Below are 16,428 nucleotides of genomic sequence, written 5' to 3'. Positions count from 1 at the left end.
GATGTAATCCACGTCTAATCTTCCCGTGTTTCCTGGCCTCTTCCGAGTATACCGCCTCCTCTTCCGGTTCTTGAAAAGAGTATTCGCTATTACTAGCTGAAATTTATATCAGAACTCGATTATTCTTTCTTCTCTCTCACTCCTACTACTAACCCCATATTCTTCACTAGCTCTTCCGTCTGCTCCTTCCCCTACAACCGCATTGCAGTCTTCTAAGATTGCATTTATCAGGCCCCTTTACATATTGAGTCAGTCGTTCAATTATCTTCATATACTTTCTCTGTCTCTTCATCCTCTGTATGTGATGTTGGTACGTATACCTGAACTACTGTTGTTGGTTTTGGTTTGCTGTCCATTTTAAAGAGAACAACTGTTCATTAACTCACTGTCTGTCTTCCTATTCAGAAGTACTCCTATTCTCGTTATACCAGTTACTGCTGCTTTTGATATTACCCTACACTCGTCTGACCAGAAGTCTTTATCTTCTTTCCATTTCAATTCACTGACACCCATTATATCTAGACTGAAACTTTGGATTTCCTTTTTAAGTTTTTCTAGTCTCCCTACAGCGTCCAAACTGCTGACATTCCTTTCTCTGATTCATAGTATGTTTCCCTTTCGTTAGTTATTCGATCTTTTCCTCACGTCTCCCCTCCCGGAGATCCAAATGGGGGTCTAACCCGGAATCCCACAGCGAAGGAGCCTACATTGTATGCTTAAACGCCTCTGCGGGGAGAATATGTCAGCATCGGTTCGGCGATGTGAGGAGTACGCAAGAAGAAAGCAGAACAAATGTTCATGCTCAGCTTCCCGTTACGCTGCAGGGACACAGCGACGGTTTCGAAATTTTTGAAGGTGAAGGGGACGTTTCGCTCGCCGAACCTGGCCGTATTTAAAACCGAATGTAATCAGCAGTATTACGAGAAAGGATTCACCAGACGTCGCGAAGATTGACGGAAATCAGCAGTAACCTATTAAAACTCACTTATTTTTTAGTAATACTATGCAGAGTTGTGACTGGAATAAGATTGACCATTTAACGTTCAGGACTATGGAAATCAGCGCACAGATATCAGTCAATAGACAGAAGGAGAATTTCGCTAGTTTCCGGAAGAACATGTCACTGGCTTCAATCGAGGATAATTTTCCTACTATTATCAACCTGCCTGTTACAGGTTCTGACAGAAGCTGAAATTTCTGTAATAACCAGAGGAGGCAAATTTGCTATGACGACTCGAAAAGTACCCATAGAGTAAATTATAGGAAATAATGAGGTAGGGATCTGACAGCTTGTACAGCAGTCCACTTACGTAATCAGGATAGAACAACTGGGTATTTTACGTACATGCAAGCACCTAGCAGTAATTTGTCCCAAGCACAAAGGAAGGCGCTGAGGGATATCAACGCAGATAATAACATTGTTCGTACCGCAGACAAGGCTAATGCCACGGTCCTGATGAAAGTGAGGTCTATTATGAAAAGATCTAATATTTTGGATCCCACCAATTATTAAAAAAAACGCCAGAAGGATCCGCCTACGAAGATTTTGAAAGTTAACAATCGATTGCTGAAAGAGTCTTCTTTCTCTTATTGCGATAAGAAGCTGCTCTGCAAAATAGAAACGTTCTCACCTAGGCTCTGTGGGTCATCCACAGTGCAAACACCACAGCACCCTTTGAGGCCCATTGTGATAGCTAAAATGTCATCCACTTGCCATTTAGCTATACACCTTCCCTCATTGCTGCAACGTTATGTTGGTGGAACTGACAGTCCTATTGAAAATTCGTGTCATTTCACTGACGCGTTAAAGGAAATGCATGTGGTCCCAGGTAATATTCTTCTTAGTTCTGATGTATCGTTATTTACCATGATACCGGCGAACGTAGTTATCTCACACATAACGTATATTTTTACAGCAGTTAGAGAGGAGTTATTCAGACACTGTCTCACGACAACCCATTTTCAATACAATAGTGGTTTTTATGAACAGATTAACGGGATGGTTGTTGGCAGTCCTCTTAGTTCGGCTGTGGCCGGTTTGTTTATAGAGACCTTTGAATAACAGGCGTTGCGGACTGCTAGTATAAGGCCAGCCATGTGGTACGACTTTATCGATGACATTTTCGTAGTATGAACACACGGTGGAGAAGAGTTGGATGCCTTCTTGATACATATCAACAACATCTTTTGGAAAATCCAGTTTACTATGGAATGGAGAATAATGACCAACTGAATTTTTTTGATGAGTCTGTTATCAAACGAGAGGACGGGACGATGACACATAGGGAATATAAAAAGCCACGCATACTGAGCATTACCTTCATAAAGATTCTAATCATCACCCCAGAGAAAAATGAGATGTGATTAAAACATTGGTAGATGAAAGGTACAAAATTTGTGAACTGAGTTATTTACAAGACGACGTCGAACATCTATGGTTGACACTGAGGGAAGCAGATCAATAGGGCACTTCGCCCTATGGAGAGAATCAGGGTTAATGAGGAACAACAGCCGCCCAAAGGGAAAGTTTTCCTTTCGTTCATTAGTAAGATTTCAAATCTCTTTGTATGGCGTGGGAACTGAGACACACTAAGAAGATAATGTTTAAGATCGGCAAAAGATAAACTACGTTTGGCTACACCGTGAGTATATAACATTCGTTATAGTTGTGGATTGGTTTATACTGGTACCACGAAAAGACGTGTTCTCACCCGTCTGCTTGAACACAGGAGGCACTGCCGCCTGAGACACAAGGATAAAAGGGGCAAAGCGGAACGTGATTACCAAGAGGGCGATCATGAAATAACATTCAGTGAGACGTCCGTCACATCGGAAACATCGCATTATCATTCGCGCATTTATAGAGTGGCTGTTGAGATTTGTAAACACCGTAATAATTTTAACAGAAAAGAACGAAGAGTTAAATCAGATAAAATCTGGATGTCAACGTTTCACCATAAGAATGACAAGCTCTTACTTTCAATTGAGAATGTTGGCATTACCAGAGATAGTTCCGTAGTCAACGTCATATGGTGGACTGTGGTGCCCTCTACACTGTCTATATATTCGGCGCTCTCTCTGGTTCTGATTGCAGTTCGCCACTTTACCATTGAGGATGTCTCCAGCAGTTGGAGATGAAAAGCTAGGAGAAAGTTTTATACCTTGACTATGGCCTACCAGCCCAGAAGTTCCAAATGAAGTCAGTACTGACCGTGAAAGCCTGTACTGTATGATAATATATTTGTTTTTTTTTCTGTTTCTTCCCACTTCGAGACTTCGTTAAGGTTAATTCATTGTTCATCGTATCTGTAATTAAGGTGCATTGCTACTGATTCTAAACAAGAGAAAGTGTATTTACACGGATATGTGAAGAATGATTATTTTGTATTTTAGGTTAAGAGCCATAATATTTAATATTGCTGCTTAGAAGTTTTCATTCCTTTTTTTCTGTAATAGTTACAAAATGCATGTCATAAGTCCATTACACAGAAAATAATTAAACCTTAAAGTACATGAAAATATAGGGCCGCATAGGTTCTGGAAAGAATAAAACGAGATTGTCACACTTTCTAACTAAACCTCAACATCTAAGCTATGAAGCCTCTTCTACTACCAAACACAGAAGTGTACTTCTTGTACTATGGTAAACAAAATAACTGTCTTTTATCACTTCCCTTTTGCACAGTGGTCTGAATATTGAGAACTTAGAAAGTAAATTCACATGCTCTATCAAATTTTACGTTTCTTCTTGATGTTTTCAGACTATGCCTCGCATATGTTAACCGAAGTAAGGAAGAAAAATAATCAACAGGTTATACAACATTAATGCCAGTCACAAATAAAAAGCTACCATTTTTACGAAAATTATTTATTGTCAACGCAATAAACTAACAAAGCAATAATTTTTAAACAATTCACTAAAAATATTTAGAAATATATATCATCGCAGCTTTATATAAACTACTGTAGTGATATTTCTTATGACAAAATATTTAAGGCCCGATAGTCTGATAACAGTAATATCATAAAACTTATTTTTATTTGGTAGAGTCTCTGCTGTAATGTCACAGTCAAAAATTCTCTCTGTATAATAGGTGATCAGTGTACACGGTACAGATCAAATTGAAACATACATAATAAAGAATTTGTACATTCTTTACACTTACACTAATATCACAATTAAGCCTTACGAAATAGAGGTAAGCTTTCGCATGTGTATTCTTAACACAGCAAGTGGATTCACATCACAGCCAGCTTGTCTACTCCTGAGTATTGCAGAACTTGCGACAGACAGAGAGATATTAAAACAGTGAACTCATCCACAATTCTGTCATTCTCAAACTGCGTTAATATTAGTCTGACAATGAGCATGGTATACCCCAGATACGTTCCCTGGAATGCTTTTCAACTGGAGTAAAGTAACGTGGCATGAATTTGCATATGAATTTCGTCATGGGCAGTTACAAAGCTCTTCCATTTATTTTTCAACAACGTCAGCTGTTCTTAAGCACTGTTTTGCTGTGGCCAGTCCAAACTAAGGAACGTGCTTGGAAGTAATACGGCATTGTTAGTCCAGTGTATAGAGGATTCGACATATTTTCATTCTTCACCATTTATGTCAGTGGAATACTTTATTATATCAAGTTGAACTTTTTTTATGTCAAAGAAAGCCAGTGCACCGCAACTCGTGGACTGTGGATCATTTGTACACACATAAATTCTCCCAGTGTCTTTTCAAGGTCTCCCGCAGCCTAAATATCGAAATATAAGTGTTTTAAATACTCCGTGATCTTTAAGCTGAATTTCTCTTTTTTTATTGGCTTTGAATTCTAGCCATTCACCTCTTCGTTTATCGTTTTTAGGACCCCACTTTGCAGACGGCGTGAACGACAGTCGGAATGCCTGCAACAAGATAAAAAAAAATTCCAATTAGCTCAATGAAAAATCATAATGACAGCATTGCCAAACATTTCCGTACATCATACCTTTGACAGACCATACGCCAAATACTCTAGGTGTTAGGTTAGCGTTTATTAGAGAAATGGTAATCCGAAATGTAAATAGCACGAAAATAAGATTTTATGCGACATAAGCTACAGAAAACAATGTGTCGTTATGGAAGTAAATCTTTTCGAGACAGAAACAGATTTCGAACAGTTTCTATTCTATAAGCAGACTGAGCAGTTGACACAGTAGACAATAATCCGCCTATTTATAATAAAGAATTGGAAGTACTAATTATAAGCTAATTAGGTACAAAAATAATATAAAACAAACACCACCCGAAGAAGCCTTGAAGGCCCAACGGTACTGAACGGCGGACGTGTCATCCTCAGCCCTTAGGCGTCACCAGATGCGCGTACAGAGGGGCATGTGGTCAGCACACCGCTCTCCCGGCCGTTATCAGGTTTCGTGACCGGTGTCACTACTGCTCAGTCAAGTAGCTCCGCAAATGGCCTCAATAGGGCTGAGTGCACCTCAATAAAAGTAATATAACTAAGACAAATATTTAAAAAATGAAAGTTAAAAAATAAATCTTAAAATTAGAATCATACGAGCAGTCTACTAGGGAGAAATAATTAAACACCAGGAAGTTTCGTAATTCCAGCGCTCATTTCAATAAACACTTAAAATTATGATGGGCAAGATAAAATGAATGCGAAAAAGAAGAAAAGATATTGCAATTAAGTCGCTAACGGTATTGGTCCTCTTACTTGTTCTGTACTACTGTAAAATTGTAAGGATATTCGCATTCCATCCATAGATTTTAGTGAGTATTTTAGTTCCTTTTTTGTTCAAGATATTTAATTGGAGGGATATCCTTGGTTACTTCAGTCAGTCCTGGCGAAGGATGGTGTGGCGGGCAAGAGATGCATGAGATTCGTCTTCCTTTTGCTACCTGTCAGGGAGTTCACAACACGATTAGCAAACATTCATTTTCAACGAATGAGTCCAGCTTCGACCAGTGAAAAAGGCTAAATTTCATGAGTCCTCTCCAGTTTCGTCAAGAGCGCACTGACGTGCGTAACTTAATGAAGAACGCAATTTCGCGTGATTTGTCACTGCCAAATAACATGATTACGTCGATAAAACTTGGACCACACATAGAGAGAATTGCTACAGAATAGTACAGAAGGTAAACAAACAAGTACGCGGAGAGGAGAATAGTCCTGAAACTTTTCTGAAAAGACATTACATTGAAGTTACTGCGACTCATAGTGTTCCCCTGTCCGCCCTGATAACTGAGTGGATAAGGAAAGGCATTTTGTTGCACGCCGGCACGTCAGCTCAGCGTGATCGGTCAGAGAGCCAGTTGGCCTCAGTAATAAAAAAACTGAGTGGAAGGAGCAACAAATGAACTTGAACGGATGTCATGTGACGTCCGCAACGACCAAACACAACGAAAAAAAAAAGGTGGTCAGTGTGACGGTTTGCCGTCCTACGGGCCCGGGTTCGATTCCCGGCTGGGTCGGGGATTTTCTCCGCTCAGGGACTGGGTGTTGTGTTGTCTTCATCATGTCATCCCCATCCGGCGCGCAGGTCGCCCATTGTGGCGTCGAATGTAGTACCAAGGCGGCCGGACCTGCCCCGTAAGGGGCCTCCCGGCCAATGACGCCAAACGCTCATTTCCATTTCCGTAATGTTCCCCTGGACATTACAGACGACGGGTACGGTTCTTAACAGGATGTGTAATCACCACGGACAGCAATACATGCTCTAGAAAATGCTCCGATGGTGGCCGCAAGGTTGGTAAAGAGTTCATGCGGCAGGGCGTTCCCTTTCTCCACCAGCGCGGTTGACACCTGCTGGACGGTAGTTAGTGGAGGTGGGCACGGTGTAGTACTTCTCCCCGTGACTCCCACACGTGCTCGACTGGATGCATGTCGGAGCAATGGGCAGACCGGTCTGCTCGCCGAACATCCTCTAGTTCCAAGAGCTCCTCCACCTGCGCTATTCGACGTGATCGCGCCTTATCAACCGCAAAAATGTAATCAGGGTCGAATGCACCTTGAAAAGACAAATATGGGGAAGAAGTACAGTGTCACAGTAACGTTATCCTGTGAGTGTAATGTGTTCAGAGATCTGGAGGTCAGTACCCCATGCAGTATTAGGCCTCTCCAGACCGTAACACCCTGAGCATCAATACCAACATGGTCGGAAACGTCCGTGGGTGCACTGCGCGTTCTCATTCCTCACCATACGTAGGACGTTCAGCATTGTTGAACAAGGTCGTTTTGGTGGTACAGGTGTTATGGTATCGGGAAGGCATAATGTTGCACGGGCGAATTGACTTCCAGATCTTTTAACACGTTACAATCACCCATCAGTGTAACTGTCACAGGGACTCCTTCCCCGTGTGCGTTTTTCAAGAGACTTCATTTTTAGGGATGATAATGTCGGGCGTCAGCCACAGTTCTTTGAATAATCAGCATTCAAACAACTGTGACTGACGCCCGAACAACGGGGAACTGACATTCACTGAGACTAGAAAATAGTGCACTGATAATGGCTGGGGATTAGCCGAAATCCGAATTTGCCAAATAAAACCTGCAAAAACAAAGACGACTGATTGCTGTGCTCTATAATTTATAAAACGTACTTTTTTTCTCCTCAGATTGCTGTGTACCAAAGGTAAAAAGACTTGTTATAAGGAAACTCGTAACAATACTATGACAAAATAGTATTTGGTCCTACTGAAAGACAGGGTTGTTATAGCAGTAATTACAAAACCGAGCCACATCTGCAAAGAACTTGGTGGTATGAGCCCATTTCACAATATGATATTGCAACCCCGTGGCCTGGGTGCATGCACAGTTTCCGTCGGAAAGGTAGTCTTAAAGCTCTTGTGTTCTCTTCTTAGGCAAGTTGACCCGCATCTGTGGTATCTGGTCTTTTGATATCCTGGATACCGGAAATGGGACGGATTTGACGTCTGGGATGGTCTCGTACCTGTTCTGTCAGCGAAAGATCTCGGAATCTTGCTGGCCACGGGAGTACCTCAGCCTCACGCAGCCGTTTCACAGAGCAACACGATGCGTGTGGATGAGCATTGTCGTGTTGAAAAATGACACTAGTATACCATTGCGTGAAAGGTAGCATAAGGGGACGCAGGTTGTTCGTGTCGTACTGTTGTGCCGTCAAGCTCCCTCAGTCACTTCAAGCCGTTATCTGAAGTCACACCTGATGTCTCCCAACGCTATGACGCCAGGAGTAACAGCTTTGACCCTCCCTAAAACTTTGGATGAATGGGACCTCTTCCCAGATCGCCGCCATACTCGGCAACGATTGTCATCGATGTAGTGCAGAACCGGGATTCAACGCTGAACGCAGTGTGACTCCATTCATCAGCAATCCGTGTTTTCCGGCCACGGCCCCATTCCAAACGCAGCCGTTTGTGTTGTGCTGCTAACGGGCATCGGACGTTAATTCGGTAGTGCGGCTGCTGCTAGTCTCCGACCAATTTTACAGAAACTACGAGGGTCACTCCAAATGAAATGCACACTATTTTTGTAAAAATACAGTTTTCGTTCTGCATGTGTTAAAGTTTTACAGTGTGTAGATAAATCCTTCCCGCTTGTTTTCAAATTTAGTTCAACCTGTTCCCGCGAGTGGCGCCTTCACACCATGTCTTCAAGATGGCTGCTACACTTGACGTTCGTCAGAAGCAACGTGCTGTCATAGAATTCCTGTGCTGCGAAAACGAGACAGTGGGAAACATCCACAAGAGGTTGAAAAAGGAGTATGGAGATGCTGCTGTCGATCGCAGTACAGTTAGTCGGTACAGTTATGAAGTTACGTGATGAAAGCGGGCACGGCAATATTGAGAATTGTCCTCGCAGCGGCAGGCCTCGTACTGCACACACTCCAGACGATGTACAGAGTGATAACGGATTGGTGACTGCTGACAGATGCATCACAGTGAACGAATTGTCACGCTGCGTTGGCATAGGGGAAGGAAGTGTTTACAGAATGCTGAAAGTGTTGGCGTTAAAAAGAGTTTGTGCCAGGTGGGTTCCCAGGATGTTGACAGTGGCTCATCAAGAAACAAGAAAAACGGTATGCAGCGAACTTCTGGAACAGTACGAGAATGGTGGAGATGAATTTCTTGGCAGAATTGTGACAGGTGATGAAACATGGATCCATCATTTTTCACCAGAGACGAAGAGGCAATCAATGGAGTGGCATCATGCAAATTCACCCAAGGACAAAAAATTCAAAACCACACCTTCTGCTGGAAAAGTTATGGCTACGGTGTTTTTCAATTCCGAAGGACTCTTGCTTGTGGACATCATGCCAAGTGGGACCACCATAAATTTTGATGCGTACGTGACGTCACTGAAGAAACTTCAAGCTCGGTTGCGTCGTGTTCGACCACATCGGCATAAGCAGGATGATTTGCTGTTGCACGACAATGCACGACCACATGTCAGACAAAAAAACCATGCAAGCGATCACAAAACGCGGATGGACAACACTGAGACACCCGCCTTACAGTCCTGACCTGGCTCCACGTGACTATCATTTCTTTGGGAAAATGAAAGACTCTCTTCGTGGAACAAGGTTTGAAGATGATGACTCCCTTGTGCACGCTGCCAAACAGTGGCTCCAACAGGTCGGTCCAGAATTTTACCGTGCGGATATACAGGCGTTGGTTCCAAGTTAGAGTAAGGCAGTTGAGAGGGATGGAAATTATGTGCATAAATGAAAATATTGTTCCTAAAGGATGTATATGCACACTGTGAAACTTTCAAACATGTAGAATAAAAGATGGATTTTAAAAAAATAGTTTGCATTTCTTTTGGAGTGACCGTCGTATATAATTCGTTCATAGATGGAGGGCCATATCTGAATGGGCTGCAGCGTGATTGGTGCACAATACGAAAATTCTCTCTTATAGTGGTCAAACGTTGTCGACCGGAACAATAGGCCACAGGCACGTGCGAATGTTCCACAAATCTGCATATAGTGTGATTCGATTGGTCGACCAGTGGTGACCCACAGCGATGCCCCTTCCTGACTCTGTCAGGTGTTGATAATGCTGTCTCACACGAATACGCGGCATCTATGCTTTCTTCACAGTGATTACGTAGATCTGACATTGTTCTCCCCTATATCTACCCTACAACAACATGAAACACGAACATCATTAATGGCGGCCTTTCTACACTGAAGCGCCTAAGAAACTGGTACAGGAATGCGTATTCAAATACAGAGACTTGTAAACAGGTAGAATACGGCGCTGCGAACTGCAACGCCTATATAAGACAATAACTGTCTGGCGCAATTGTTAGATCGGGTACTGCTGCTACAATGCCAGGTTATCAAGATTTGAGTTAGTTTGAAACTGGTACTACAGTCGGAACATCTCCGATGAAGCGATGAAGTGGGGATTTTCCTACACGACCTCTTCAAGAATGTATCGCGAATATCAGGAATCCGGTAAAACATCAAATCTCTGACATCGCTGCGGCCGGCAAAGGATCCTGCAAGAACGGGCCCAACGACGACTGAAGAGATACGTTCAAAGCGACAGAAGTGGAACCCTTCCGCAAATTACTGCAAACTTTCAGTGTTGGCCCATCAACAAGTGTCAGCGTGTGAACCATTCAACGAAACATCATCGCTATGGGCTTTCGGAGCCGAAGGCCCACTTATGTAACCTTTATGACTGCATGACACAAACCTTTACGCCTCGCCTGGGCCCGCCAACACCGACATTGGACTATTGATGACTGGAAACATGTCTAGCCCGACGAGTCTCGTTTCCAATTGTATCGAGCGGTTGGACGTGTACAGGTATGAACGCAACCTCCTGCCGTGGACCCGGCATATCAGCAGGGGACTCTTCAAGCTGGTGTACGCTCTGCAACGGTGAGGGGCGTGTGCAGTTGGAGTGATACGGGACCCCTGATACGACTAGATACAACTCTGACAGGTGACACGTCCGTAAGCATCCTGTCTGGTCACCTGCATCCGTTCATGTCCATTGTGCATTCTGACGGACTTGGGCTATTCCAACAGGGCAATGCGATGCCCCACACATCCAGATTTGCTACAGAGTGGCTCCAGGAACACTCATCAGACTTTAAACACTTCCGATGGCTACCAGACTCCACAGACATGAACATTGAGTACATCTGGGATGCCTTGCAACGTGCTGTTCAGAAGATATCTCCACCCCCTTGTACTCTTACGGATTTATAGACAGCCCTGCATGATTCATGGTGTCAGTTCCCTCCAGCACTGCTTCAGACATTATTCGAGTCCATGCCACGTCGTGTTGCTGCACTTCTGCGTCCTCTTGGACGCCCTACCGATATTACGCAGGTGTACCAGTTTCTTTGGCTCTTCAGTGTATCTGTCACAGAGAACTGAATCTCCGCTCATTTACATAACCTCCCACAGTGTGTAAGTGTACGAAGTTAAATTAACACTCGACCCTGTCTTCTCCGGGTGCTTCACTTTTTTGTCAGGTAGTGTAGTTCAAGAAGAGCTTTTAATTCAGAACATGATCATTTAATTGCAAATAAAGTAAAAATGAGTTACAATGGCTGTGACGAACAACTGATAGACGAAGTAAATTATCAGGCTACTTTCTAGATTCGAAACTATGATTTAGTAGCTCCAGCTGGTAGAGTATGTAACAATATGTGCGTTCCAATATATTGGCACCCGCTGCTCGATAATCTTACTACGAGCGACACCGGTTGCATAAACTTTAATGCTGGGTGGAGAAGAAAAGGGCTGTAAGAGGAGTCTAAGGAACATAACTGGCTTACCGGTCAATAGTTGCGGTGAAAATTTCTTCCGCCATAGTTTGGACAAGATGTGTACGTGTCGAGCGCCTTACTAAGATAATACGCCTCGTAGCTGAGGTCGTTTTTGTGTACAGTGATGGTCGAATCAGATGTTTCCGATTCAAATCTAGATAGCATTTTGGCCAAAGCGAAAGAGAAGTGCATAAAATTCGTGGTCGCCACGTTCTCTCCAACGTCCTGGGTTATGGACGTAATCAACAAAATTACCTACACGAAACAGTTGCAGAAGTACACCTGCTATCTTCTCATAATTTTTTTTAATTTTCTGTACCATCTCTGCCTATATTCAAAATACGATGAGATGTAGATAATATTTTAGTTCTGAAGAATTGTATTGAGTATTACGCTGATCCCAGCGCAAGTCGATTTACTTTACTGTTCGGACGAAATTTGTTGATATCCTTACTGAGCCAAGTCTCGTGCAATCATAAACGCATATGCAAGGGTTTCTGTACACTTCTGCTGACATTAGCAGATAATGTTCAAAGATTTAAAGTGTGGTGTCACCGCCAGACACCACACTTGCTAGGTGGTAGCTTTTAAATCGGCCGCGGTCCGGTAGTATACGTCGGACCCGCGTGTCGCCACTGTCAGTGATCGCAGACCGAGCGCCACCACACGGCAGGTCTAGAGAGACTTACTAGCACTCGCCCCAGTTGTACAGCCGACGTTCATAGGGACAGTTCACTGACAACTACGCTCTCATTTGCCGAGACAATAGTTAGCATAGCCTTCAGCTACATTTGCTACGACCTAGCAAGGCGCCGTATTCAATTGATATTGAGATTCTATTAATGTATCATCAAGAGCGATGTTCTACAAATGTGGATTAAAGTTAAGTATTCCAGAAGCTACGTACTTTTCTTTATAACATTCATTACGTATCCTGTTTCAGACCTTACGCCAGCCTGCGTGAGTTTAAGCGCGTGCCTTTCGGCTTCCTCTCATTGTGTCTAGGCTGTCTTGTCTAGACACAACATAAAGTATTTGTTATGAAGGGTGTAAACGTAGATAATGTAACAACGTATCTATTTAGCCTATGGTGGATAGTGTGATAGAAAATTTGCCCTTACTCTCGACCTAAATCTCAACATCATTTGCCACCAAAGACAATAAATACCAGTCTAGTAAGCTTGCATTGTATGATTTCTATAACCCTTACAGTGTAATTACACCACTGTGAACTGAATAATTTCGTTCAATTTGAAAGTATGTAATATAAATTAAAGAAACAATGTAATGAATATAAAGATTTACCTCTTTCCAAGTGCGACCAGATCTGTTCTTCGCAAGAATATATAGTATCCACAACGGACACTGCAGAACAGAAAATCCAAACACAGTCCAGGCCGCCACTGCAAACAAAAAAGCAATTTAGTTTGTCTGGAAAAGCGCTACAACGTGAACTGAAGGTTTTACTTAAGCAATAGAGGAAGTAGTGTGAGAAGAAATAAAACCTGGAGGAAGCAATCTCATAGTAATTGCACATTCTAGAGTATTTAAAGATTTTAGGAAGTAGCCAGAAATCTATATAATTTCACATGGTGCCTCTGCGTAAGTTTTGGTATCTTCTAACACGATATGCGGTGTAGATGTCAGCTGCTACAATGCCTAGCTCTGAGTGGGGCCACGCAGTGATTAAGGCAGTGGGTGGACTCGCCTTTGGGAGGACAGGGTTTCAGATCCCAGTCTGACCATCTAGATGTACGTTTTCCATGGTCTCCCAAATCATTTAAGTTACATACCTGGGTGTCTCGTTTGAAAAGGAAACGGCCGATTTTCTTCGCCATTCCCCATCTTTCCCTAACCCTGGCATGTGCGCCGTCTTTCCTGATCTTGCCGTCTGAAGGACATTAAACCAAAGTTTCGCGAAACATCTGAAGAAGTCACTTTGTACGACCGCACATAAATTATAATACCAAAATGTTTGGTAAGTGAACCTTACACAAACGTGTATAGGTTCGTGAGTATGCAGTGCAAACTGTTCAGCAATAGTTGCTGAATTTATTAAGGAAATGAATCAGTTTGCGTACATTGTGAACATTTGGTTAATAATATAGTCTAAACTGCCATTAAAATTTTCTTTCACTTATTACGCCGTTTCGACTATTGGCATCATCAGATATCAAAAAACTTAGAAACTGCAGAAGTAGAGTCGATGTCAGTATTGAAACCTACGCCAAATCGCCTCGAGGAGGCTAGGCATTGCTTTTAATACCGACTAATACCGACACTGAATCTGGTTCTGTAACTTAAAAGCTGTTTGATTTCTTATGGTGGCAGTAGCCGAAACGGTGTTACAACGAAACAACATTCTAATAGTGATTTAGGCGTTATTTTCCCCACAAAAAATCTGTTGCTAAAGCTACACAATTTTTAGGATGATAACAGTCATTTCAGACTATTTGCTTTATGTCAAGCAGCGTCTTTTTATATCAATGATGAAGGGAACATGCAAGAAACGCTTATTCGGTGTTCAGAATTCTTCAGTTGTTTGAGTATACTAAGACAGTGCACGGTCCGTTTAGTTGGAGGACGTCTGCGTCTGTCTTGACTTGATTCTTCCTGGGCGATGGATCAGTTACCTGCGGTCCTAGAACTTGTTGCCACACGCTCTTCACATAAGCCCATTACATATTTTTCTTCGGTGCTATCTGTAGAAATTGTAGATCCAGTACTGGAAAAATATTTCCAATCATTGTTACAATCTATCACGAAATGTCCAATACATATCTTTCAACTGAATACCTGCTAAATGTACTGACACCAAGGCTGTAGACGACGAGGAAGATTTATGCACCTTCTTGATCTTCGTTAAACATATTTAAATATACAACATTTTTAGGCTGGTTTCATCTCTCTGTCGTGATTTGGACAAATATAAATAAATTTTATGATCAGATTAAAGTTTTATGAACGCTCCGTTTTATGAGGAAGTCTCTACATTATGACAGCGAAGAGGAGAAATCATCATCCTTTTGCTTATGTACATGTTTTCAGTGTCGATGGAGATGGGAACGATATTTATGGGCAAGGACACAGCAAATTTGTCTTGCACATACTGTTGTGTAAAACACGCCTTTATCGGAATACTTTATTACCAGTCACTTCACAATTAGGCCTACATACTGTTACGCATACGTTTTATAGTGTCCGTGTAGCACATATGTTATTTGATAATCTCAAACACTGGGTATTTTAACTAATTCGTATCCGTATCTTTTTAGTCGTTCTATACTTACAAACTTTGATAATCATACACACATTTTTATGCGTTTTTTTTCATTTTTCTCTTGTAGTTTGTGTGATTTGTGATATGAATACTATAATTCACACTAAAAGTATTTATTTATTATTTTGTATGTTGTTAACGACCTGTTAACGGATTTTAGAGTATGATTTTAGCTATCTGTATGTGTCATTGATATTTCATTCCAACCACCCGAGATCTAGTACCATACGACCATATATCTAATCAGAGTTTAAACAACAACTTCTTCTCCTTTTTTCCACGAAGTAATTTTTTTACGTAATACATAATTTCCTGAGATATTTTTACCTTCCATACAGCAATTACCATCGGTCCGCTTCGTTCTTTGTGCTTAAAACTGCTTTAGTTCAAAATGGTTGAAATGACTCAGAGCACTATGGGACTTAACTTCAAAGTTCATCAGTCCCCTAGAACTTAGAACTACTTAAACCTAACTAACCTAAGGACAGGACACACATCCATGTCCAAGGCAGGATTAGAACCTGCGACCGTAGTGGTCGCGCGGTTCCAGACTGTAGCGCCTAGAACCGCTCGGCCCCCGGCCGGCGTTCCTGCTTTAGTGTGCAGTTATTTTAATAAGAACACAAATATTCATTTTAATGCAAATCACTTACCGTATGACGCGTCGTCGTAGTATTTTCCAGTATACGTCAGTGGAGTAGATGTAACGAGAGAGTATATCAAAACCAATATGAGCACGACAGGCGTAATGAAACCCCAACAGATCCTCCAGTACATTCCCACTCTGTGTCCCAGCATGAATTCTACATCCTGGCAGAAGTTATCCATTCCTGGAAAAGTACATCATATTTTAGTCTACTTAGTAAACATTGAAAAAAATCAAAAGTTGGAGATAAGTTTTCATTACAAACTGGGCACAACCAACTGACGGTTTCTAAGAAGTAGATATCTACTATATCGGGGACCTCTGATAAGAACAGAGTAATAGACATGGGTACTCCTTTGTGCTATTGCACCATGATGGAGCTATGTACTACTGTACAATTTCTGTAAGAATAAGGTCTTAAACGGATGGAAATTCACCTGCTCGTGGTGACGCAGGAAGAGCCATGAACCAGCCGTATACAAGGATCTAAAGGGTTAATACTAAGAGCCAAAGGGTGGCTCATTGGGTATTCTGATTTTAAAACGCATACAGTGTGTCTCAGCAGGAATGGTCAATATTTAGGGATGACCGAAATGCTCATTTGATGGAAAAATCTCCATGTAGACATCTGCCGTATTCCGAATTGTTTCCGAGATAGAACACATGTAACACACATTTGTTTTTGGGTTAGTGGAGTGCAAGTAACTGTCTTCCCCACCACGCCTCTTTCA

General features: G+C 42.1%; 1 protein-coding gene across 1 annotated transcript in view; it reads right to left on the bottom strand.

Annotated features, from left to right (window-relative positions):
* Positions 1-3,951: 3,951 nt before the first annotated feature.
* LOC124776681 (sodium-dependent nutrient amino acid transporter 1-like) overlaps positions 3,952-16,428 on the bottom strand; it is a 178,045-nt gene continuing 165,568 nt past the window's right edge. The window contains exons 11-13 of the mRNA XM_047251784.1: positions 15,705-15,881; positions 13,077-13,174; positions 3,952-4,902 (exon numbers count right to left, since the gene is read on the bottom strand). Coding sequence (XP_047107740.1) covers positions 4,735-4,902; positions 13,077-13,174; positions 15,705-15,881 — 443 coding nt within the window. The 3' untranslated portion in view covers positions 3,952-4,734. The remainder of the gene's footprint in view (positions 4,903-13,076; positions 13,175-15,704; positions 15,882-16,428) is intronic.

The sequence above is a fragment of the Schistocerca piceifrons genome, chromosome 2 (genome assembly GCF_021461385.2).
Source record: "Schistocerca piceifrons isolate TAMUIC-IGC-003096 chromosome 2, iqSchPice1.1, whole genome shotgun sequence".
Classification (NCBI taxonomy): Eukaryota; Metazoa; Arthropoda; class Insecta; order Orthoptera; family Acrididae; genus Schistocerca; species Schistocerca piceifrons.
The sequence above is the reverse complement of the archived record's forward strand: the minus strand, read 5'-3'. Positions and strand labels throughout refer to the sequence as shown.